At 46.1% G+C, this 24126-nt stretch overlaps 2 protein-coding genes across 8 annotated transcripts in view; one reads left to right on the forward strand and one right to left on the reverse strand.

Annotated features, from left to right (window-relative positions):
* Window positions 1-184: 184 nt before the first annotated feature.
* On the forward strand, window positions 185-6087 carry LOC139389547 (palmitoyltransferase ZDHHC19-like). The gene is made up of 8 exons (XM_071136363.1): window positions 185-405; window positions 536-657; window positions 1524-1663; window positions 4042-4223; window positions 4411-4513; window positions 4688-4779; window positions 5449-5768; window positions 6017-6087. Exons 1-8 carry the CDS (start codon window positions 239-241, stop codon window positions 6085-6087), a joined length of 1197 nt encoding a protein of 398 aa, XP_070992464.1. The 5' UTR covers window positions 185-238.
* Window positions 6088-9028: 2941 nt separating this feature from the next.
* LOC139389976 (atos homolog protein B-like) overlaps window positions 9029-24126 on the reverse strand; it is a 56276-nt gene continuing 41178 nt past the window's right edge. For all 7 annotated transcript variants that reach the window (XM_071137036.1, XM_071137037.1, XM_071137035.1 and 4 more), the window contains 6 exons: window positions 15162-15220; window positions 14929-15031; window positions 14560-14718; window positions 12801-12869; window positions 11866-12080; window positions 9029-10948 (listed from right to left, as the gene is read on the reverse strand). In XM_071137036.1, coding sequence (XP_070993137.1) covers window positions 10795-10948; window positions 11866-12080; window positions 12801-12869; window positions 14560-14718; window positions 14929-15031; window positions 15162-15220 — 759 coding nt within the window. In that variant the 3' untranslated portion in view covers window positions 9029-10794. The remainder of the gene's footprint in view (window positions 10949-11865; window positions 12081-12800; window positions 12870-14559; window positions 14719-14928; window positions 15032-15161; window positions 15221-24126) is intronic.

Here is a 24126-nt window from a genome sequence, read left to right on the forward strand (position 1 = left end):
ATTTTTTAAATCTCGGCTATATAGTCTATGTTATTTTAAATAGACTACCAAGTATTTTCTATCACGAGCGGTCAGGGGCTTGAGCGCGTTCTCTCATGGTTTCCATGACAGCATCATCTGTCGTGAGGAAGTGGAAAGCTGGACAGAACTACAGTCATTGTAGCTCAAAGAAAATAAAGCATTTTTTAGATTTAAAGAGTAAAGAAGACATATTTTTTTCTTCCGAAAAGTATTTTTAATGTTAGCTAGAAACGAACCTAAATTGGAAGTTGGAAGCCATATGGAGTCGGACAACGAGAAGCCGCGCAAGAAGAAGAGACGGCCGCACTGGGTTGTGAGAGGCCTCGGGCCGAGTTTTACTGCCTGCATGGGTTTCGTAATAAGCGTGCTGTACATCACTTTCCCGTAAGTTTACAAGCTAATCTTCTCCTTATATTAGGTTGTCCCCAAATGTCACATTCAATCAAAACCCATTCCACCTGTAGTTTTCTGCAAGGATGACTTGACAGTTGACTTTATTCCCTGTCCTTGCCAGGTGCGCTTGGTTGGCTACTCATGTTTCAGTGGCCTATCCTGTGGCCTCTGCGATGTTACTAACTGGGACCTTGATAACTTTCCTGGTGTTAAGTTTCATGGATCCTGGCATTCTCCACCAAGGTAATATTATCATGTTAACAACAGCATTATAATAGTATTATTAAATATAGCTTTGATATTAGGGAGCTTTGATATTCCTTTCAAGAGTTATTAATAAGTAAGCAACTAGACTACTTCCTATACCAAGAGGTCTGTATCGTTATGGCACAGGTGGTACAGATCTGCTCTCTTCATTTGATCACTCTGTTGTTGCAGATCATTTTCCTGTGCAGCTGAAATCTTAACGTTTAATGCATTCGAGTTTTAAAAAGGCTTCTAAAGTTTGTAATTCCCACTTTAGAATGTCAGACTCGATTTGCCCTTGTAACAACGCAGCTTCTGTCCCTCTCCTTCTCCCCAACCTGGGCTTGAACCAGGGACCCTTGGCACACATCAACAACAGTCACCCTCGCAGCATCATTACCTGTCACTCCATAAAAGCTGCAGTGATGCAGAGCAAGGGAAACAACTACTTCAAGGTCTCGGGGCGAGTGACGTCAGCGATTGAAATGCCACTAGCATGCATCGCTAACTAGCCAGCCATTTCACACCGGTTACACCCTAACAAAAGAATGATCAACCCATACATGAATGTCCATTAATTACAATTCACACAATAATTTCCTATTGCTGTAGGACTATTTTCCTGCTGTGAGAAACTGGTCAAATTAAGATCCTACATCTGTATCTGAGCTGCAGAGTTGTTGATTCAAGTCCTGCTCAAGATTCTCCTTTAAAGTCGCTACATTGTTATCCAGAAATTACCATGAAGGAGCAATGTATATAAAGCCTCTCTCTCTATCTCTCTCTCTCTCTCTCTCTCTCTCTCTCTCTCTCTCTCTCTTCTTCTTCTTCTTTGTCTTCCACCTCTCTTTCCTCTCTCTCAGGCCCCCCATGGCCAGGCACGGTAGAGGTGGCCTATGTGGTAGTGAATGGTCAGAGGTATGATATGGACTGGTGCAGTAGGTGTGAGATCTACCTTCCCCCTGCTGCATGGCACTGCCGTCGCTGCAATGCATGTGTGGACGTGAGTTGTATTGAAATGAGTGTAGCAAACATATCAGACTGGAACCACAATTCAGGAAAGTGTCATCAAAATGGCTTTATCTTAATCTACCTACCTTCAATATCGTTACCTGCCCCCCTCTTCATTTTCCTTACCTACCTCACCCTGTTTACTATCTAACTCTCTCCCTCTGTTCATTATCTACCCCACCTGTTTTTTATCATTATCTACCTACCCCTGTTCATTATCATTATCTACCTGCCCCTGTTCATTATCTACCCCACCTGTTCTTTATCATTATCTACCTACCCCTGTTCATTATCATTATCTACCTGCCCCTGTTCATTATCTACCCCACCTGTTCTTTATCATTATCTACCTACCCCTGTTCATTATCATTATCTACCTACCCCTGCTCATTATCTACCCCCCCCTGTTCTTTATCATTATCTACCTACCCCTGTTCATTATCTACCCCACCTGTTCTTTATCATTATCTACCTACCCCTGCTCATTATCTACCCCTCCGTTCTTTATCATTATCGACCCCCCGTTCTTTATCATTATCTACCTCCCCCTGTGTATTATCTACCTCCCCCTGGTTCATTGTCATTATCTAACTCCCCCTGTTCATTATCATTATCTACCTCCCCCAGTATATTATCTACCCCACCCTGTTCATTATCATGATCTAACTCCTCCTGATCATTATCATTATCTACCTCCCCTTGTATATTATCTACCTCCCCCTGTTCATTATCATTTTCTACCTCCCCCTGTTCATTATCATTATCTACCTCCCCTGTTCATTATCATTAACTACCTCCCCCTGTTCATTATCATTATCTACCTCCCCCTATATATTATCTACCTCCCCCTGTTAATTATCAATATCTAACTCCCCCTGTATATTATCTACCTCCCCCTGTTAATTATCATTATCTACCTCCCCCTGTATATTATCTACCTCCCCCTGTTAATTATCATTATCTACCTCCCCTTGTATATTATCTACCTCCCCCTGTTCATTATCATTATCTACCTACCCCAGTATATTATCTACCTCCCCCAGTTCATTATCATTATCTAGCTCCTCCTGTTCATGATCATTATCTACCTCCCCTTGTATATTATCTACCTCCCCCTGTTCATTATCATTATCTACCTCCCCCTGTTCATTATCATTATCTAACTCCTGTTCATTATCATTATCTAACTCCTCCTGTTCATTATCATTATCTACCTCCCCTTGTATATTATCTAACTCCCCCTGTTCATTATCATTATCTACCTCCCCCAGTATATTATCTACCTCCCCCAGTATATTATCTAACTCCCCCTGTTCATTATCATTATCTACCTCCCCCAGTATATTATCTAACTCCCCCTGTTCATTATCATTATCTACCTCCCCCAGTATATTATCTACCTCCCCCAGTATATTATCTACCTCCCCCAGTATATTATCTACCTCCCCCAGTATATTATCTAACTCCCCCTGTTCATTATCTACCTCCCCCAGTATATTATCTACCTCCCCCCGTTCATTATCATTATCTACCTCCCCCAGTATATTATCTAACTCCCCCTGTTCATTATCATTATCTACCTCCCCCAGTATATTATCTAACTCCCCCTGTTCATTATCATTATCTACCTCCCCCAGTATATTATCTACCTCCCCCAGTATATTATCTACCTCCCCCAGTATATTATCTACCTCCCCCAGTATATTATCTAACTCCCCCTGTTCATTATCTACCTCCCCCAGTATATTATCTACCTCCCCCCGTTCATTATCATTATCTACCTCCCCCAGTATATTATCTAACTCCCCCTGTTCATTATCATGATCTAACTCCTCCTGATCATTATCATTATCTACCTCCCCCAGTATATTATCTACCTCCCCCAGTATATTATCTAACTCCCCCTGTTCATTATCATTATCTACCTCCCCCAGTATATTATCTACCTCCCCCTGTTCATTATCATTATCTACCTCCCCCAGTATATTATCTACCTCCCCCTGTTCATTATCATTATCTACCTCCCCCAGTATATTATCTACCTCCCCCTATTCATTATCATTATCTACCTCCCCCAGTATATTATCTAACTCCTCCTGTTCATTATCATTATCTACCTCCCCCAGTATATTATCTACCTCCCCCTGTGTATTATCTAACTCCTCCTGTTCATTATCATTATCTACCTCCCCCAGTATATTATCTACCTCCCCCAGTATATTATCTAACTCCCCCAGTATATTATCTACCTGCCCCGGTATATTATCTTTATCTCATGTATTTTCAGGCTTTATGTGCTATCATCGGCTCTGTTTGCACATGTTATGTGTGTCTTTTCTGTGTGTGTGTGTGTGTGTGTGTGTTACACAGCGGTTCGACCACCACTGTGAGTGGCTGAATAACTGCGTGGGGAGACGTAACTACCGTGTGTTCCTGCTCTTCCTCCTTCTGCTGATGTCATACCTGCTCCTGGTCCTCTCCTCCTCGCTGTTCTACCTCTTCCTCACCCTCCTCACCCTACATCAGCCCTTCAGCCTGCCCCACGCCACCACGTATCCACACACACACACACACACACACACACACACACACACACACACACACACACACACACACACACACACACACACACACACACACACACACACACACACACACACACACACACACACACACCTGGGTCACAGTCCCAAAGTGTGCGCATACTATTCTCTTTAAACCTTAACATTAACTGACCAGTGTGGTCATCATGGTTACCAGCCTGGCCTGTGTGCTCTTGGTCTTGGTTATACTCTTCAGCAACATCAAGCTGATCTCCAATGGAGAGCCATCCTCTACTATAGTAAGTCACTACACTCTCTCCCCGTCGCGCACGCACACGCACACACACACACACACACACACACACACACACACACACACACACACACACACTAATTGGAGCATCATTCTGTTGACTGAGGATGTATTATAATCTGGTGCCCCATCTCTCCCTCTCTTTCTCTCTCCTCTGTAGGAGCCCTACTTTGAGCCTGATGATAAGAACCCGTTTGATCAGGGCTGCTGGAAGAACTGGACCGGCATCCTCTGTTCCCGGACTGGACCAAGGTACACTACATCACTAATACAAACAGGTACATCACTAATACAAACAGGTACATCACTAATACAAACAGGTACATCACTAATACAAACAGGTACATCACTAATACACTAATATAAACAGGTACATCACTAATACAAACAGGTATATCACTAATACAAACAGGTACATCACTAATACACTAATATAAAAAGGTATATCACTAATACAAACAGGTACATCACTAATACAAACAGGTACACCACTACATCACCAGGTTTCTGGGGGTGAATCCTGCACCGATAGTGATAACCTGTTGTTGCTGTTGTTGTCCAGGTTTCTGGGCATGAATCCTGCACCGATAGTGATAACCTGTTGTTGTCCAGGTATCTGGGGGTGAATCCTGCACCGATAGTGATAACCTGTTGTTGTTCAGGTATCTGGGCGTGAATCCTGCACCGATAGTGATAACCTGTTGTTGTCCAGGTATCTGGGCGTGAATCCTGCACCGATAGTGATAACCTGTTGTTGTCCAGGTTTCTGGGCGTGAATCCTGCACCGATAGTGATAACCTGTTGTTGTCCAGGTATCTGGGCGTGAATCCTGCACCGATAGTGATAACCTGTTGTTGTCCAGGTATCTGGGGGTGAATCCTGCACCGATAGTGATAACCTGTTGTCGCTGTTGTTGTCCAGGTATCTGGGGGCTGTGAAGCCCAGCAGAAGAGGAGACACTGAGGGGGACTGGAGCAGTCTAACCCTTCTCCATCAGGAGGACCAGTGTTTGTACAGCTGCAGCTCAGTCCCCTGTTGTAATACTTGTAAACATCACAAGGTGGCGGTAGGCCCAGCCAGCCCAGGCCGTTTCAAGCACAGCACACTGAGTCTAGACAGTCTGAAGGAAGGGAGAGGGTGTCGCTGCTGCTACAGGGAAGTAGTACCAGCCGGCTGTGTGACCACAGACAAACACAGCGACAACAACAAGCCCTCACAGAGCTCTGCTGTGGAGATCCCAGGTGAGGTACAGGTTCAGAACTGGATAAGTCCCCTAGTGACTGACTGGTTTGGGTTCTTTCATTCAGCGTCTGATTTAGACCTGATAATTATTTTGTGTGCTATGAATGGTGATGGATTATTGAACCTGCTGCTAGGTTACCAGAACATCAACAAACTCGCTGTAAACATCACAACATATTTCCATCATAGAGTGGTATTCCTAGTCCACTTGTAAAACTCTTTATTTGATTCTGAATCATACTCACAGATATGTTGGCTGCTGGTGATGAGGACTTGGACCAGGAACGGGATGGAGTTCTGATCAGAGCTGCAAAATAGCTTTACATCCTGACCACCAGAGGGTGCTGGGTAGACAACCACACCACAACACCAGCCCCAGGCCTGGACCACCTCAACACCGCACCATAACCAACACCAGCCCCAGGCCTGGACCACCTCAACACCACACCATAACCAACACCAGCTCCAGGCCTGGACCACCTCAACACCACACCACACCATAACCAACACCAGCCCCAGGCCTGGACCACCTCAACACCACACCATAACCAACACCAGCCCCAGGCCTGGACCACCTCAACACCACACCACACCATAACCAACACCAGCCCCAGGCCTGGACCACCTCAACACCACACCACACCATAACCAACACCAGCCCCAGGCCTGGACCACCTCAACACCACACAACACCATAACCAACACCAGCCCCAGGCCTTATTAACCACTTCAACACATCTGAACGTACACAGACAGAAACACACTAGGGACCCATCTATAGGTTTAAACACTAACCCAAGACATCTGAGAGAGAGTGGGAGAGAAAGAGAGAAAGACAGGGAGGAGGGAGACCGAGAGAAAGAGAGTGCATGTGAGAGAGAAAGAGAGTTTGGTCATACAAATCAAACTGTTTAGTGCAAAGAGGGGGGAGGGGCTGAGTGTGAAGAGGGGGGAGGGGCTGAGTGTGAAGGGGGGGAGGGGCTGAGTGTGAAGAGGGGGAGGGGCTGAGTGTGAAGCGGGGGGAGGGGCTGAGTGTGAAGAGGGGGGAGGGGCTGAGTGTGAAGAGGGGGGAGGGGCTGAGTGTGAAGGGGAGGGGCTGAATGTGAAGAGGGGGAGGGGCTGAGTGTGAAGAGGGGGGAGGGGCTGAGTGTGAAGGGGGGAGGGGCTGAGTGTGAAGAGGGGGAGGGGCTGAGTGTGAAGAGGGGGGAGGGGCTGAGTGTGAAGGGGGGAGGGGCTGAGTGTGAAGAAGGGGGAGGGGCTGAGCACCAAAGAAGTAGGAGATCCTCTGCTGTTTAAAACAAATAAATGAATAATTTTTTTCTCAGCAAGGTTCAACTTCGTTTCATCATCACATTCATCGTCACATTGATCATGACACGTTGATATCTTATTTCTTCTGCTCTCTGTGTGTGTTTGAGTGAACAAATGCATGGCAGTGTGTCTGTGTTTGTCCAGGTCTTTTGTGGCAGGTAAAACTACATCTCTTTTTGTACAACACATTATTCAAACCCCTGGGCTAATCTATTCAGACCAAATTCACTTTAAAATCACTTGGTTCTTTCTTTTGAAACCATTCAGCAAAGGAGAGAGACATTTTTCTTATTGCCCAGATAAAGTGTCCTCTCCTTTCGAGAGTCTTATTTTAAATATTTACATATTTGAAGCAGTGATCTGATATATGATGTGTTTATTTGAATGGGGGAGAAGGCAACTCTGGCTGTATCTCAATACAGCTGGACAGAACTCTAGGAACCACTTTGGTCACTTTCAATACACAGTATCCTCCTCTCCCCCTCCTTCCCCCCTCTCCTCTCCCCCTCCTTCCCCATTCCTCTCCTCTCTCCATCTCCCTCTGTCTCTCACTCCTCCCTTCCATCTCCCTCTGTCTCTCTCTCCCTCCCTTCCATCTCCCTCCCTTCCATCTCCCTCTGTCTCTCTCCCTCCTCCCTCTGTCTCTCTCTCTCCCTTCCATCTCCCTCTGTCTCTCCCGCCTCCCTTCCATCTCCCTCTCTCTCTCCCTCCTCCCTTCCATCTCCCTGTCTCTCTCCCTCCTCCCTCCTCCCTTCCATCTCCCTCTGTCTCTCTCCCTTCCACCTCCCTCTGTCTCTCTCCCTCCTCTCTCTGTCTCTCTCCCTCCTCCCTTCCATCTCCCTCTCTCGCTCTCCCTCCTCCCTTCCATCTCCCTCTGTCTCTCTCCCTCCTCCCTTCCATCTCCCTCTGTCTCTCTCCCTCCCTTCCATCTCCCTCCATCTCCCTCTGTCTCGCTACCTCTTCTCTCCCTACCTCCTGCCCCTCCTTCCCCCTCCCATTCCCGTGTTCGCAGACACCGCATTCACAGTAAAAGCTGCAAATGTAGCATCAATCAGAAATTACCTTCAAATGGCGCAAAGCTGACAAAGCGTGATCATATTGAATCCTTGCCTTAAACTCCAGTTCAGATCCTCTCTATAATACATGAGAGTTTGGGACCCTCAGGGCAGTATTGAGATGTATTACAGTGTGTTTTAGAGGGACCCTCAGGGCAGTATTGAGGTTTATTACAGTGTGTTTTAGAGGGACCCTCAGGGCAGTATTGAGGTGTATTACAGTGTGTTTTAGAGGGACCCTCAGGGCAGTATTGAGGTGTATTACAGTGTGTTTTAGAGGGACCCTCAGGGCAGTATTGAGGTGTATTAAAGTGTGTTTTAGAGGGACCCTCAGGGCAGTATTGAGGTGAATTACAGTGTGTTTTAGAGGGACCCTCAGGGCAGTATTGAGGTGTATTAAAGTGTGTTTTAGATGGACCCTCAGGGCAGTATTGAGGTGTATTACAGTGTGTTTCCTCCCAACACTACAGAGGGCATTATGTGTGACTCTGGATGGACAGTGGACCGAACACAACAGTATCTGAACCCACGAGTCTCAGATTTCTTTGACAATTCTAAGTTGTGAAACTGTCGTCAGGTGAAAACTTGGTCAAACAGAGATGAAGGTATTAAGATACAATATCGATACACAACATAGCATGACAGCATAAAACAAATCAAGACAGGTTGTACTCGCCAGTCGCTGAGTTTAATTTGAAATATTTTCCATATTAAATACCCCACCCTCTCATCCCACCCCTATTTCTTCCCTCCCATCACTTCCCCACTCCCCTCACTCCAATGCCATCTCCACAGAGAAAGTCTGTGTCCCAAAAGTCTGTGTCCCTATGTAGTGCACTACTTGTGACCAGGACCCATAGGGCTCTATATGGAGGACCCATAGACCTCTGGTCACAAGTAGTGTACTATATAGGGAATAGGGGGCCTTTTGGGATGCAGACCATAGTCTGGGTGAAAACACACTCTATTTATGCAGCATATTGCTATTTAAGACATTTGAAAAAACATTAAATACTACAGTTTTTCTTTTCTGCTCCCATTTCAGACTGTTTTGAACAGAAAATAAACTGAAACACAGTGTCCCTCCGCCAGTCTACATAAAAAGGGGCCCACCTACACCATGGTATGTTCCCCTTACCCTTGCATCCTACCTACACAGTGGTCCGTACCATGATGCTTGAAATGGGGGAGGGCTCACTGGATCATCTGTAGGCTTCAATCAAAACAGTACAGTACAAGTCCTGAGTGTAGCCAATTGTTTTGGCATTTGCAGGATGTGTCAAACATCTGACGTCCAATCTTTATTCTTCAATTGATTGAATTCAGTCGTTGTTTCACTAGTGTTCCTCTGTCTCTCTTCTTCTCTCATCTCTTCTCCAGTTTAATGGTTTAATAACGTTTGTTTTGTGCCCCTCCCCCTTACTGGGATGTGCTTGTTTAAGGCTCTCCAGTCCTCTTCTTACAAAGTGTGCGTCATTAGCGGCTCCCCGGCGTTCTATTGACTGGCTGGTTGCGGTGGCAGAGTTGTCATTGGTCCACCATTGGGGAGGGGGGGCGGGTGCAGAGTTGTCATTGGTCCACCATTGGGGGGGGGGGGGGGGGGGGGGCAGAGTTGTCATTGGTCCACCATTGGGAAGGGGGGGCAGGTGCAGAGTTGTCATTGGTCCACCATTGGGGAGGGGGGGGGGGGGCGGGTGCAGAGTTGTCATTGGTCCACCATTGGGGAGGGGGGGGGGCGGGTGCAGAGTTGTCATTGGTCCACCATTGGGGAGGGGGGGGGGCGGGTGCAGGCAGAGTAAACGACTGTTTGTGTGTGAAACGAACGGCTCGAGAGGAAAACTGTTTTTTAGGTTAGTCACAAGGCATGTTAACACTCAACTCTAGATGAGTTTCACCACCGAGTGTTCATGTGTACTGTGAGTTGTGTATACACGTCAGGCTGCTTTGCCTGTGTGCATGTATTGATCGATGCTTGTGTTTCTGTGTATGTATATACACTGACTGTACAAAATATTAAGTACACCTGCTCTTTCCATGACTAGGTGAATCTAGATGAAAGCTTTGGTCCCAAATTGATGTTACTTGTTACATCCACTTCAAATCAGTGTAGATTAAGGGGAAGAGACAGGTTAAAGAAGGATTTTTAAGCCTTGAGACAATTGAGACATGGATTGTGTGTGTGTGCCATTCAGAGGGTGAATGAGCAAGACAAAATATTTAAGTGCCTTTGAACAGGGTATGGTAGTAGGTGTCAGGCACACCGGTTTGTGTCAAGAACTGCAACGCTGCTGGGTTTTTCACACTCAACAGTTTCCCGTGTGAAGAATGGTCCACCATCCAAAGGACATCTAGCCAACTTGATACAACTGTAGGAAGCATTGGAGTCAACACGGTCCAGCATCCCTGTGGAACGCTTTCAACACCTTGTAGAGTCCATAACCTGATGAACCGAGGCTGTTCTGAGGGCAATAGAGGGAGTGCAACTCAATATTAGGGAAGGTGTCCTTAATGTTTTGTATACTCAGTATATATGCGTGTGTTTGAATGAATAATATTTTCAACTTTTCTTGCCCATGTCTGTCTGTTTATCTCTCTGTGCCCAGTTCCAGGAATGGGCTGCGTTGGTGATGGGGTCAGGGGTCGCGGGTTCATCGTAGGCTCAAACGCGGGGGGAGTATTTGGGGTTTCTTGGCACCTCGGTGAAAGATTTGAGCTCGTAAGGGATTCCCGTGTCCACCTCGATGGACTTGCGGGAGAATAGCAGCCGGATATCGTTGTGCAAGTAGATCTTCCCAGATTTAGAGCTCTGGAATCTAGGAGATTGAAAACAAAGCAGAACCATCACTGTTAATACATTTGTGTGTAAAGCTACTAAGCTAAGCTCTGTCAAATGAGGGCGTCTCTGGCACAATGACTGATCAGCAAAACAACCTGAAAGACAAAGTCAATTCCTTTGATTACATTTCTAAACATTCAGCATGGTTCTGAAATGCTATACAGTTTGTCTTTGTTTTCAACAAAGAAACAAATAAATAAATAAACAGGTGTGTGCATGAATGGATGGATGGAGGGAGGGAGGGAGGGAGGGAGGGAGGGATGGAGGGAGGGGGGGGGGAGGGAGGGAGGGATGGATGGAGGGATGGGGGGATGGAGGGAGGGAGGGATGGATGGAGGGAGGGGGGATGGATGGATGGATGGAGGGAGGGAGGGAGGGAGGGAGGGAGGGAGGGAGGGAGGGAGGGAGGGAGGGAGGGGGGATGGATGGATGGAGGGAGGGAGGGAGGGAGGGAGGGAGGGAGGGAGGGAGGGAGGGAGGGAGGGAGGGAGGGAGGGAGGGAGGGAGGGAAGGAAGGAAGGAGGGACGAGGGAGGGAGGGAGGGAGGGAGGGATGGATGGATGGATGGAGGGAAGGAAGGAGGGAGGGAGGGAGGGAGGGAGGGAGGGAGGGGGGGATGGATGGATGGAGGGAGGGAGGGAGGGAGGGAGGGAGGGAGGGAGGGAGGGAGGGGGGGATGGATGGATGGATGGAGGGAGGGAGGGAGGGAGGGAGGGAGGGAGGGAGGGATGATGGATGGATGGCTGGATGACGGATGGATAGACAGACATTCCAAACAATAATTGCATCCTATCCCAAGCGTACTGCACATGCCATACAAACCACCCAGAAAAATACAATGTCCACACCAAACTCCACTTTAAAATCAACCAACCAATGACCAGACAGATGTACCTGAGGTGTATCAGGTAGCAGAGAATCTTCCTCCTCTCTGTGGGCGTGGCCCTGGGCTCTGGAGGCCCACCCCCCTTCGCCTCTGGCCCCGCCTCCTCAACGGGAACCAGGAAGATGCGGTGACGAAGGAAGGTCATGTGATTGACGGGCATGTCCCCAAAGTTATAGGTCACGAGGAACATCTTCACCACAGTTTTATTGGGGTTGAATAAGGTCTGATGGAGAGAATATGGAGATATTGAATATGATACCTGTTTATAAGACTTGTTCAATTGAGATTGAATAGGATCTGTGGGGAGAACATGGACTCATTCATGAAAAACACTCTAAACAAGGTCAAGCATTTGAATAAGGTCTGAGAAGGGAACATGGAGATGTTAGCCATTGCTGTGCCCATTGTGCTAGATCCATGCAAGCCCGTGCATACTAGGGCCAATTACGTTTGAAAACAAAGAGACTCAACAAGAGATTACAAAGTATAGAGAAGAGAAAGAAAAAGGAGTGAGAGTAACAGAGAGAGAGAGACAGAGACAGACATAGAGATGGAAAGAGAAAGAGAGACAGAGAGGGAGAGAGACAGAGGGAGAGAGAGATGGAGAGAGAGACAGAGAGAGAGACAGACAGAGGGACAGACAGAGAGACACAGAGACAGACAGAGAGGGAGAGAGAGATGGAGAAAGAGACAGACAGAGAGACACAGAGACAGAGATAGAGACGTGGTGAGAGACACAGAGAGACAGAGATGGAGAGAGAGAGACATGGAGAGAGACAGAGCGATGGAGAGAGAGACAGAAAGAGAGATGGAGAGAGAAAAAGAGAGATGGAGAGAGACAGAGAGAGAGAGAGAAAGAGATATGGAGAGACATGGAGAGAGACAGAGATGGAGAGAGAGAGAGACAGAAAAAGAGAGAGAAAGAGAGGACCATGATACTCACCACTTGGGTGGTCCCTGCTTTGGGTACGCTGTATCCCTTCTTTCCTAAAGGCTCCAAGGAGATCACCCCCTACAACAGAGAGATGAGCTGTCTTCACAGGGAGAAGTTGCACTCACTAAACTGCGAGAGCATTCAACAGTGTGCAGGTGTCTATTCTTCTTGCGTGACTTTACTTTTGAAATTATTTCAAGCTAGAATCTTTAATTGAAACAATAACAAAGCATGACCCCCGCCCCTGTTTTCGCTAAAAAGCTGGAGAAATGTCATCACTCCAATTAATAGACAGAGCTATGGATGCCAGGACTGACCATACATGATATACACATTATAGTTTTAACCATGTTTTGAAGCTACACACATTTACAGGTACATTGTTTACATTCATTGGAGTTAAACAAGCTCATATGTTGGGTTCTGAAGGGGTACGATGACTGGAGTTAAACAAGCTCATATGTTGGGTTCTGAAGGGGTACGACAATATGTTGGGTTCTGATGGGGTACGACAATATGTTGGGTTCTGATGGGGTACGATGACTGGAGTTAAACAAGCTCATATGTTGGGTTCTGAAGGGGTACGACAATATGTTGGGTTCTGATGGGGTACGACAATATGTTGGGTTCTGATGGGGTACGATGACTGGAGTTAAACAAGCTCATATGTTGGGTTCTGATGGGGTACGACAATATGTTGGGTTCTGATGGGGTACGATGACTGGAGTTAAACAAGCTCATATGTTGGGTTCTGATGGGGTACGATGACTGGAGTTAAACAAGCTCATATGTTGGGTTCTGATGGGGTACGACAATATGTTGGGTTCTGATGGGGTACGACGACTAAACTGAAGCCCATGAGGCATTTACAGGTTATAGTCTTCAAGAATCAATGTATATAATTTATTTATATGCCTAAAAATGGATGCAGCAACTAGGGGTTGTAAAAAAAAAAAAAAATTCAAATAATTTCACTCTGAAAATAACTATTATTTGTTTCATTCCATTCGGCATTACCGCTATTAACCCAAACGCACCGAATCAAATATTCACTATATGGAACAGATTGTCCCCCCAAAAATCTAAAGGAAGTTTGTTTTGAAGTGTCTGTCCTATATCTGAGAGATATAAGAACGATTCTGTTATATGTATTAAATTCCTTATTTTTGGAACTAAACCGTGTGTAAACCAAACTGTTCTGATGCCACAGACAGAACTAAACCGTGTGTAAACCAAACTGTTCTGATGCCACAGACAGAACTAAACCGTGTGTAAACCAAACTGTTCTGATGCCACAGACAGAACTAAACCGTGTGTAAACCAAACTGTTCTGATGCCACAGACAGAACTAAACAGTGTGTAAACCAAACTGTTCTGATGCCACAGACAGAAGTTGGCAGATCGACTGTACCGACCTCAGACGAGTCCACAAGACGCTTGTGGGGATCGTAGAGAAAAACGGAGAACGCCATCGTGTTCGGGAGAGTCTCATCTTTCCATAGAGTTTATAGGCCAATCCGTTCGGACACTACAGACAATTTTGTGAGAAGGCTGATTTTCAGGATGTCTTGTGGTCTAACAAACACTGCTCTAACTCTGTCACCTTTCACTGCAGACTAAGAAGACTTACATATGCGGATTGAGAAGCAGAACAATAGATGTCTCTATATTTCCACAGTGGCGTGGCCATTGACATTAGGAGGTTAACATAATTTCTCACACACACACACACACACAGACACACACACACACACACACACACACTAACCAGGAAGGGTGAGGGTGCGCTGTGCTCTGAGATGTCGTAGTAGGTGACGTGTACAGGCAGAGTGGCGTGTTGAGGGCAGTAGGATCCGCTGGCACCGATCTCTGCTGTGAAGCCCTCGATACGACCCGACGGAGAGAAACGACCCTTCAGGATCGACTCCTGGAGAGGAAACAACAACAAGGAAGAGTGAGGAAGACCCACTTCAAAGCACAGCTACTTCTATGGCCACGAGGAATGTTGTAAATCTCTCTAGATATTTGGTAGAAACTCAAGTTCTGACAAAATACCATCATACATCATACTGAAATAAATTCAGTTACACATTAATGGTACGTCACACTTCATTTTGTGTGTGTGTGTGTATCATACCTCAAAGTTACCCAGTAGTGAACGGCTGATGGAAGAAGAGGGCCAGCCTGACCGAGCAGTGCGACCCAAGGTGTCTGTACGCCGCCCACTACATAGCTGTCGACTGCACACACACAGATTTTTTTATTTTTTAAGAACATAAGTCAGCCATGGTTAAGTCACATTATTAAAGAGGACGTTTTTGAAATGATGACTACACATGGATCAACTAAGAAGGTAGAAAGTGAACATACCTTTTCAGGCGCATCCCACTTTTCAGCCTCCTGCTGGCTCCTCTGCATTCTGATAAACTCTGAAGGAGGACAAGAACAAGAGACAGATGGACAGAACAAGAGACAGATGGACAGAACAAGAGACAGATGGACAGAACAAGAGAGATGGACAGAACAAGAGACAGAAGGACAGAACAAGAGACAGATGGACAGAACAAGAGACAGATGGACAGAACAAGAGACAGAAGGACAGAACAAGAGACAGATGGACAGAACAAGAGACAGATGGACAGAACAAGAGACATATGGACAGAACAAGAGACAGATGGACAGAACAAGAGACAGATGGACAGAACAAGAGACAGATGGACAGAACAAGAGACAGAAGGACAGAACAAGAGACAGAAGGACAGAACAAGAGACAGATGGACAGAACAAGAGACAGATGGACAGAACAAGAGACAGATGGACAGAACAAGAGACAGATGGACAGAACAAGAGACATATGGACAGAACAAGAGACAGATGGACAGAACAAGAGACAGATGGACAGAACAAGAGACAGAAGGACAGAACAAGAGACAGAAGGACAGAACAAGAGACAGAAAGACAGAACAAGAGACAGATGGACAGAACAAGAGACAGATGGACAGAACAAGAGACAGAAGGACAGAACAAGAGACAGAAGGACAGAACAAGAGACAGATGGACAGAACAAGAGACAGATGGACAGAACAAGAGACAGATGGACAGAACAAGAGACAGAAGGACAGAACAAGAGACAGAAAGACAGAACAAGAGACAGATGGACAGAACAAGAGACAGATGGACAGAACAAGAGACAGATGGACAGAACAAGAGACAGAAGGACAGAACAAGAGACAGAAAGACAGAACAAGAGACAGAAAGGAAGAGAGAGAAATAAAGAAAACAGGAAGGAGAATACATGGATTAGTACAATCCAGCTCAGATGAAAAACATTGATATTACTGTCATGATAATCATGATCTATCAAACAGATGTGTACCAAACTCACTAAAACTGGCAGTAATAAAGCCCCTCTTGAAAAAGCCAAACCTTGACCTGGAAAATGTAAAAAACTAATCGGCCTATATCGAATCTCCCATTCCCATCAAACATTTTAGAAAAAGCTGTTGCGCAGCAACTCACTGCCTTCCTGAAGACAAACAATGTGTACGAAATGCTTCAGTCTGGTTTAAGACCCCATCATAGCACTGAGACGGCACTCGTGAAGGTGGTAAATGACCTTTTAATGGCGTCAGACCGAGGCTCTGCATTCTGTCCTCGTGCTCCTAGACCTTAGTGCTGTTTTTGATCCCATCGATCACCACACTCTTTTGGAGAGATTGGAAACCCTGAAGGACCTCGGCGTTACTCTGGATCCTGATCTCTCTTTTGATGAACATATCAAGAATATTTCAAGGACAGCTTTTTTTCCCCATCTTCGTAACATTGTAAATCAGTAAGTTTTTGTCCAAAAATGATGCAGAAAAGCTTATCTGGTGTGCTGTGTGAGTTTAAGTATGCTCTCTCTAATTCTCTCTCCCTCCCCTCCTGGAGGACCTGAGCTGCCTGCGGCTAAGGCACCCTGACCTGTTCAGCGGACGTGCGACCTTGTCCCAGACCTGCTGTTTTTGACTCTCTCTTTCTCTACCGCAAATCAAATCAAAGTTTATTTGTCACGTGCGCCGAATACAACAGGTGTAGTAGACCTTACAGTGAAATGCTTACTTACAGGCTCTAACCAAAGGTGTGAAAAAAAGAAGAAGGTGTGTGTGTGTGTGTGTGTGTGTGTGTGTGTGTGTGTGTGTGTGTAAGTAAAGAAATAAAACAACAGTAAAAATACATTTGACCTGTTGTCTCGACCTCTGAATGCTCGGCTATGAAAAGCCAACTGACATTTACTCCTGAGGTACTGATCTGTCGCACCCTCTACAACCACTGATTATTATTTGACACTGCTGGTCATCTATGAACGTTTGACCTTCTTGAAGAACAATCTGGCCTTAAATGGCCATGTACTCTTATAATCTCCACCCGGCACAGCCAGAAGAGGAATATATATTTCCATTTCCACACAAATACATACATAGTGCATTACACACACAATAAACACAATAACAAATGCAGTTGAGTAATGAAGGTACATACCTGCCTGTGTATCAATATGTGTGTACGCTGTGTGTGTGAATGTCAGTACGTAGTCACTACTTACTGGGCAGAGAGTCCAGGATGCTGCTTCAGACACAAACACATTCCCCATGTCCAAACTACCGCTTGTACTAAGGGTTACCCAGTCCTGGCTACCCACCTCCTCTGGCGCTAACCCTTCCAAGGCTAACGCCTCTGTAGCTAGCATCTCACTAGCTAACAATTGACTAGCTAGCCCCTCTCTAACCAGGTCCGCTCTAGCTATCCCCTCTCTAGCCAGGTCCTCTCTACTGTAGCTGTCCCCTCCACTGGGGCTATGTCAGCCTGGTCTATCCTCACACTCTCTGTGGACATGTTATACTCACTACCTACCTACCTACCTACCTACCTCTATCTATCCTCACACTCACTGTGGACATGTGTGTCTCTCTCTCTCTCTCTCTCTCTCTCTCTCGGTTTCTCTCTCTGTGTCTCTCTTTGTGTCTCTCTCTCTGTATCTCTCTCTGTCTCTCTCTCTGTCTCTCTCTCGGTCTCTCTCTCTCTCTCTGTCTCTCTCTCTCTCTCTCTCTCTCTCGGTTTCTCTCTCTGTGTCTCTCTTTGTGTCTCTCTCTCTGTATCTCTCTCTGTCTCTCTCTCGGTCTCTCTCTCGGTCTCTCTCTCTCTCTCTCTCTGTCTCTCTCTCTCGGTCTCTCTCTCTCGGTCTCTCTCTCCATGTTATACTCCCTACCTACCCCTTTCCTTCACTTTTCACTTCCCCTTTTTCCTCCCTGTATCTCTCCCTCTAGTCTCCCCCCTTGTCACTCACCACGGCAACACCCCCCCCCCCCCCCCCCCCCCATCCTCTACCTACCCTGTGTCCCAAATTCTCTATGTAGTGCACAAACTTTGACCAGAGCACCACGGTCAAAAGTGCCCTATTCAAAAGTAGTGCACTAAATAGGAAAAGTGTTTCTGGAAGCCAGTGGTTCGGTATCTAAACGGGTGAGCCAGAAAGACCTGTGTGGTTTTGTAGGGAGGTGGGGTTGTATTTGGGCGACAGCGACACAGGCAGGCAGAACATGTAGTGTAGCAAGAACAATGGAGGCCACCTCAATAGACTTGATTCTGGAGCCACTCGGCTGGTTCCAGCACCATACGTGGTGTGTTCATAATGACCAGCCTGGGAATCCATCGCTCTCTTCCTCTCTCTTCTTCTCTCCCTTTCCTCTTTCTTTTCCTCTTTCACTCTCATCATGTTTCATTCTCTTGGGTCATCTAAATCAGTCTTTCACTCTCATCATGTTTCATTCTCTTGGACCATCTAACTCAGTCTTTCATTCTCACCCCTGTCTGTTTTACTGGAACAGCTCTCCCCCTCTAACCCGCTGGCTGTTCATCCTCTTATTAAATGTCAGACAATGACAAGCCTGAAAGCTGTGTGTGTGTGTGTGTGTGTGTGTGTGTGTGTGTGTGCGCGCGCGCGCGTTAGGGTTGAAGATTTTCCTGGTATTTTACAAATGTTCCATCCCGAGAATAAATCACTTTTCTCCCGGGTAACTTGGTATTTCCCTCCAAAACCGGAAGTGTCATTCAAAAGCATTATAATGCATTATAAAGCATATTACGTATATTACGCATATTATTATTATTATGTCTGGATTTGATCAGAGCTTTGATCTAGCCTGATGAGTCGAGCCCTATATTAATGACATTTAATTTTAATTTTATTTCACCTTTATTTAACCAGGTAGGCCAGATCACCTTTATTTAACCAGGTAGGCCAGTTGAGAACAAGTTCTCATTAACAACTGGGACCTGGCCAAGATAAAGCAAAGCGACAAAAACAACACCGCAGAGTTACACAAACAAACGTAGAGTCAAATAACACAATAGAAAAATCTATGTACAGTGTGTGCAAATGTAGTAAGATTAGGGAGGTAAGGTAATAAATAGGCCATAGTGGCGAAATAATTACAATTTAGCATTAATACTGGAGTAATAGATGTTGCGATGATGATGTGAAAGTAGAGATACTGGGGTACAAAAGAGCAAAAATAAATAACAATATGGGGATGAGGTAGTTGGGTGGGCTATTTACAGATGGGCTGTGCACAGGTGCAGTGATCGATAAGCTGCTCTGACAGCTGATGCTTAAAGTTAGTGAGGCAGATATAAGTCTCCAGCTTCAGTGATTTTTGCAGTTCGTTCCAGTCATTGGCAGCAGAGAACTGGAAGGAAAGGCGGACAAAGGAGGAGTTGGCTTTGGGGATGACCAGTGAGATATACCTGCTGGGGAGCGTGCTACGGGTGGGTGTTGCTATGGTGACCAGTGAGCTGAGATAAGGCAGGTCTTAACCCGGCAAAGACTTATAGATGACCTGGAGACAGCGGGTTTGGCGACGAGTATGAAGCGAGGGCCAAACAACGAGAGAGTACAGGTCGCAATGGTGGGTAGTATATGGGGCTTTGGTGATAAAACGGATGGCACTGTGATAGACTACATCTAATTTGCTGAGTAGAGTGTTGGAGGCTATTTTGTAATTGACATCGCCGAAGTTGAGGATCGGTAGGATGGTCAGTTTTACGAGGGTATGTTTGGCAGCATGAGTGAAAGGATGCTTTGTTTGCGAAATAGGAAGTCGATTCTAGATTTAATTAATTGGAGATGCTTAATGTGAGTCTGGAAGGAGAGTTTACAGTCTAACCAGACACCTAGGTATTTGTAGTTGTCCACATATTCTAAGTCACACTAGAGAGTAGTGATGCTAGTCGGGTGGGCTAGCTAATGAACCTAAACCCCCAAAAAAGCCCAAATGATTGGGCCATTATCCAATACATACTGTATATGATAAAGGCTACTGCACATTACACACGACAGAAAAACATAAAAGCCCATAGATGTAGCTAGCTATATGTTCTCTTGGGTAAATAAATTAAACTAGCTCCAGTAGGCTAATCTTTTTTGAGTGTGAACTGTATTGTATTATAACTAGTATACTGTATTATATGGACTGGAGCAGCACATGCGGCCTACAAAGTTACAGGTATAGGCTAGCAAATTTACATTTTGACATGTAATAGGGCCTATTTGTATAATAAGTAGGCTGACGCCTTTCATAATAATCCCCCAACATGTTATTAGCTTATTACCTCCCCTCTCTCTCTTTGTTGTTGCTTCATTCCTTCCTCGCTTTCAACAGTTAAATTAAATGAGTTTCGTTGTCCTCATCTTCATTAGTCTAATGACATCCTTGAATAATATAAGACTGGGTGCACAAGGCTTTCACTTATTTTCACAAAGATTAAATGGTTATGGGTCTGAATAAATAACTGGTAAATGCAACAACAACAAAAAAAAGCACAGGTGAGTACATATTGCGCAAGAGACAGAGGCTATACGTTTGAAGCGTATTATGTATATCCCATCATTAATTAGCTAAATTAAAGGCTAATACTACATTGAATTTATTACCTGAAAGAGGTAGGCTAGGATATATATTTAGAGGGCTATGTATAGGTCTAGAACAGGGTTATCTATTTTGGATTCAATTTGAATGGAGTTTATGGAGAGAAAGACAGAGAGTACTAGCGCGTGCACTAATTCAAAGCAACAATATTTGAGAGATAGACTGTTTTAAAACTCGGCAGCTGCAATTAAAACAATAATAATCTTTACCATTAAAAAAACAAGGTGACCCCCGAAAGCAAGATGGAAATGGGTAAATTAGACATGCATTCGGTCTTTATATTACTGAAAAAAACAAGGTGACCCCCGAAAGCAAGATGGAAATGGGTAAATTAGACATGCATTCGGTCTTTATATTACTGAAAAAAAGTCACAAGAAAAAAAGTTGCCATGATGAGGTGATAGGTCTACATGCATTGTGAACTGCTCTCTATATACTGAGATAACACTAGAAGCCTCCTCCCTAAGTTTGTTTTATTCACTGCTTTAGCACACTCCGCCAACCCAGATGTCCTAGCCGTGTCTGAATCCTGGCTTAGGAAGGCCACCAAAAATCCAGAAATGTTCATTCCTAACTATAACATTTTCCGACAAGATAGAACTGCCAAAGGGGGCGGAGTTGCAATCTACTGCAGAGATAGCCTGCAGAGATTTGTCATACTATCCAGGCCTGTGCCCAAACAATTCAAGCTTCTACTTCTAAAAATCCACCTTTCCAGAAACAAGTCTCTCACCGTTGCCGCTTGTTATAGACCCCCCTCAGCCCCCAGCCGTGCCCTGGACACCGTATGTGAATTGATCGCCCCCATCTATCTTCAGAGTTTGTACTGCTAGGTGACCTAAACTGGGATATGCTTAACACCCCGACCGTTCTACAATCTAAGCTAGATGCCCTCTATCTAACACAAATTATAATGGAAACCTACCAGGTACAATCATAAATCCGTAACCATGGGCACCCTCATAGATATTATCCTGACCAACTTGCCCTCCAAATACACCTCTGCTGTCTTCAACCAGGATCTCAGCGATCACTGCCTCATTGCCTGCGTGCGTAATGGGTCCGCTGTCAAACGACTACCCCTCATCACTGTCAAACGCTCCCTAAAACACTTCAGTGAGCAGGCCTTTCTAATCGACCTGGCCTGGGTATCCTGGAAGGATATTGACCTCATCCCATCTGTGGAGGATGCCTGGTTGCTCTTCAAAAGTGCTTTCCTCTCCATCTTAAATAAGCATGCCCTATTAAAAAAATGTAGAACTAAGAACAGATATAGCCCTTGGTTCACCCCAGACTTGACTGCCCTTGACCAGCACAAAAACATCCTGTGGCGTTCTGCAATAGCATTGAATAGCCCAATAAACCAATATACTCAGTCAGTTTGAAAAAGATAGCCTTAGCTTTCCTAACAGAAATTTGCTTCCTGTAGCACTAATTCCAAAATGTTTTGGGACACTAAAGTCCATGGAGAATAAAAACACCTCCTCCCAGCTGCTCATTGCACTGAGGCTAGTCAACACTGTCACCACCGATAAATCCGCGATAATCGATAATTTCATGAAGCATTTCTCTACGGCTGGCCATGCTTTCCACCTGGCTACCGCTACCCCGGTCAACAGCCCTGCTGTCAGGCCTCCTCGTTGCGGGCCCCGGACTGGGCACCCTCGCTGCGGGCCCCGGAATGGACAATCTCGCTACGGGCCCCGGACTTGGCACCCTCGCTGCGGGCCCCGGACTTGGCACCCTCGCTGCGGGCCCCGGACTTGGCACCCTCGCTGCGGGCCCCGGACTTGGCACCCTCGCTGGAGGCTCCGGACTGGAGGCCGTCGCCGGAGGCTCCGGAGTGGAGGTCGTCGTTGGAGGCTTCGTGCCATGACTCCTCACTGGAGACTTCGTGCCATGGATCATCACTGGAGGCTTCGTGCCATGGATCATCACTGGAGGCTTCGTGCCATGGATCATCACTGGAGGCTTCGTGCCATGGATCATCACTGGAGGCTTCGCGCCATGGATCATCACTGGAGGTTTCGTGCCATGGATCATCACTGGAGGCTTCTTGCCATGGATCATCACTGGAGGCTTCGTGCCATGGATCATCACTGGACTGGAGAGACACACAGGAGGCCTGGTTCTGGGCACAGGCACAGGACTCACTAGGCTGGGGAGACATACAGGAGGCTTGGTTCTGGGCACAGGCACAGGACTCACTAGGCTGGGAAGACATACAGGAGTCTTTGTTCTTGGCGGAAGCACTGGATACACTGGGCCGTGGAGGCGCACTGGAGGTCTCGAGCGTAGAGCCTGCACAACCTGTCCTGGCTGGATGGTTACTTTGGCCCGGCACGTGCGGAGTGCAGGCACAGGACGCACTGGGCTGTGCAGACGCACTGGAGACACAGTGCGCAGAGCCGATGCAGGATATCCTGGGCCGTAGAGACGTACTGGCGGCCAGATGCGCTGAGCCTGCACCCTCCAACCTGACTGGATGCCCACTCTAACCCTGTTACCATAGAAGGCCATCCCTTTCAGCCAGGATCTCCTCCCATGTCCAGGATCCTTTGCCATCCAGGATGTCATCCCATGTCCAGTCCTCCTTTTTACCACGCTGCTTGGTCCTTTTACGGTGGGAAGTTCTATCACAGACGTCGTACAAATCGGACCAAGGTGCAGCGTAGTGAACGTACATATTCCTCTTTATTAGAATGTCGCCAACAAAACAATAAACAATACAAAACGACCGTGAATCTTAACAGGGCTATGATGCCTCTAACTAAGTTAACTTCCTACACTGAAAGGAGGGAAAAAGGGTTACCTAAGTATGATTCCCAATCAGAGACAACGATAGACAGCTGTCCCTGATTGAGAACCATACCTGGCCAAAACATAGAAATAAAGAAACATAGAAAACAAAACATAGAATGCCCACCCCACATCACACCCTGACCTAACCAAATAGAGAAATAAACTGGCTCTCTAAGGTCAGGGCGTGACACCTGCGTTCCCCGCAGCAACTCGCCCAAACCCCCCCGCCTCTCCTTCACCCAAATCCAGACAGCTGATGTTCTGAAAGAAATGCAAAATCTGGAAGAGCTGCAAGATTCCTACAAATCAGCTGGGCTAGACAATCTGGACCCTCTCTTTCTAAAATTATCCGCCAAAATTGTTGCAACCCCTATTATTAGCCTATTCAACCTCTCTTTCGTATCGCCTGAGATCCCCAAAGATTGGAAAGCTGCCACGGTCATCCCCCTCTTCAAAGGGGGAGACACTCTAGACCCAAAATGTTATAGACCTATACCCATCCTGCCCTGCCTTTCTAAAACCTTCGAAAGCCAAGTTAATAAACAGATTACCGACCATTTCGAATC

Source organism: Oncorhynchus clarkii, chromosome 30 (genome assembly GCF_045791955.1).
Source record: "Oncorhynchus clarkii lewisi isolate Uvic-CL-2024 chromosome 30, UVic_Ocla_1.0, whole genome shotgun sequence".
Lineage (NCBI taxonomy): Eukaryota > Metazoa > Chordata > Actinopteri > Salmoniformes > Salmonidae > Oncorhynchus > Oncorhynchus clarkii.

Bases quoted from the DNA above. Each gene is read 5' to 3' on its own strand.
- LOC139389547 (XM_071136363.1), top strand. From the start codon at position 239: ATGTTAGCTAGAAACGAACCTAAATTGGAAGTTGGAAGCCATATGGAG. The intron at 406-535 runs GTAAGTTTACAA...TGTCCTTGCCAG, and splicing joins GTGCTGTACATCACTTTCCC to GTGCGCTTGGTTGGCTACTC. The intron at 4,780-5,448 runs GTACACTACATC...GTTGTTGTCCAG, and splicing joins TGTTCCCGGACTGGACCAAG to GTATCTGGGGGCTGTGAAGC.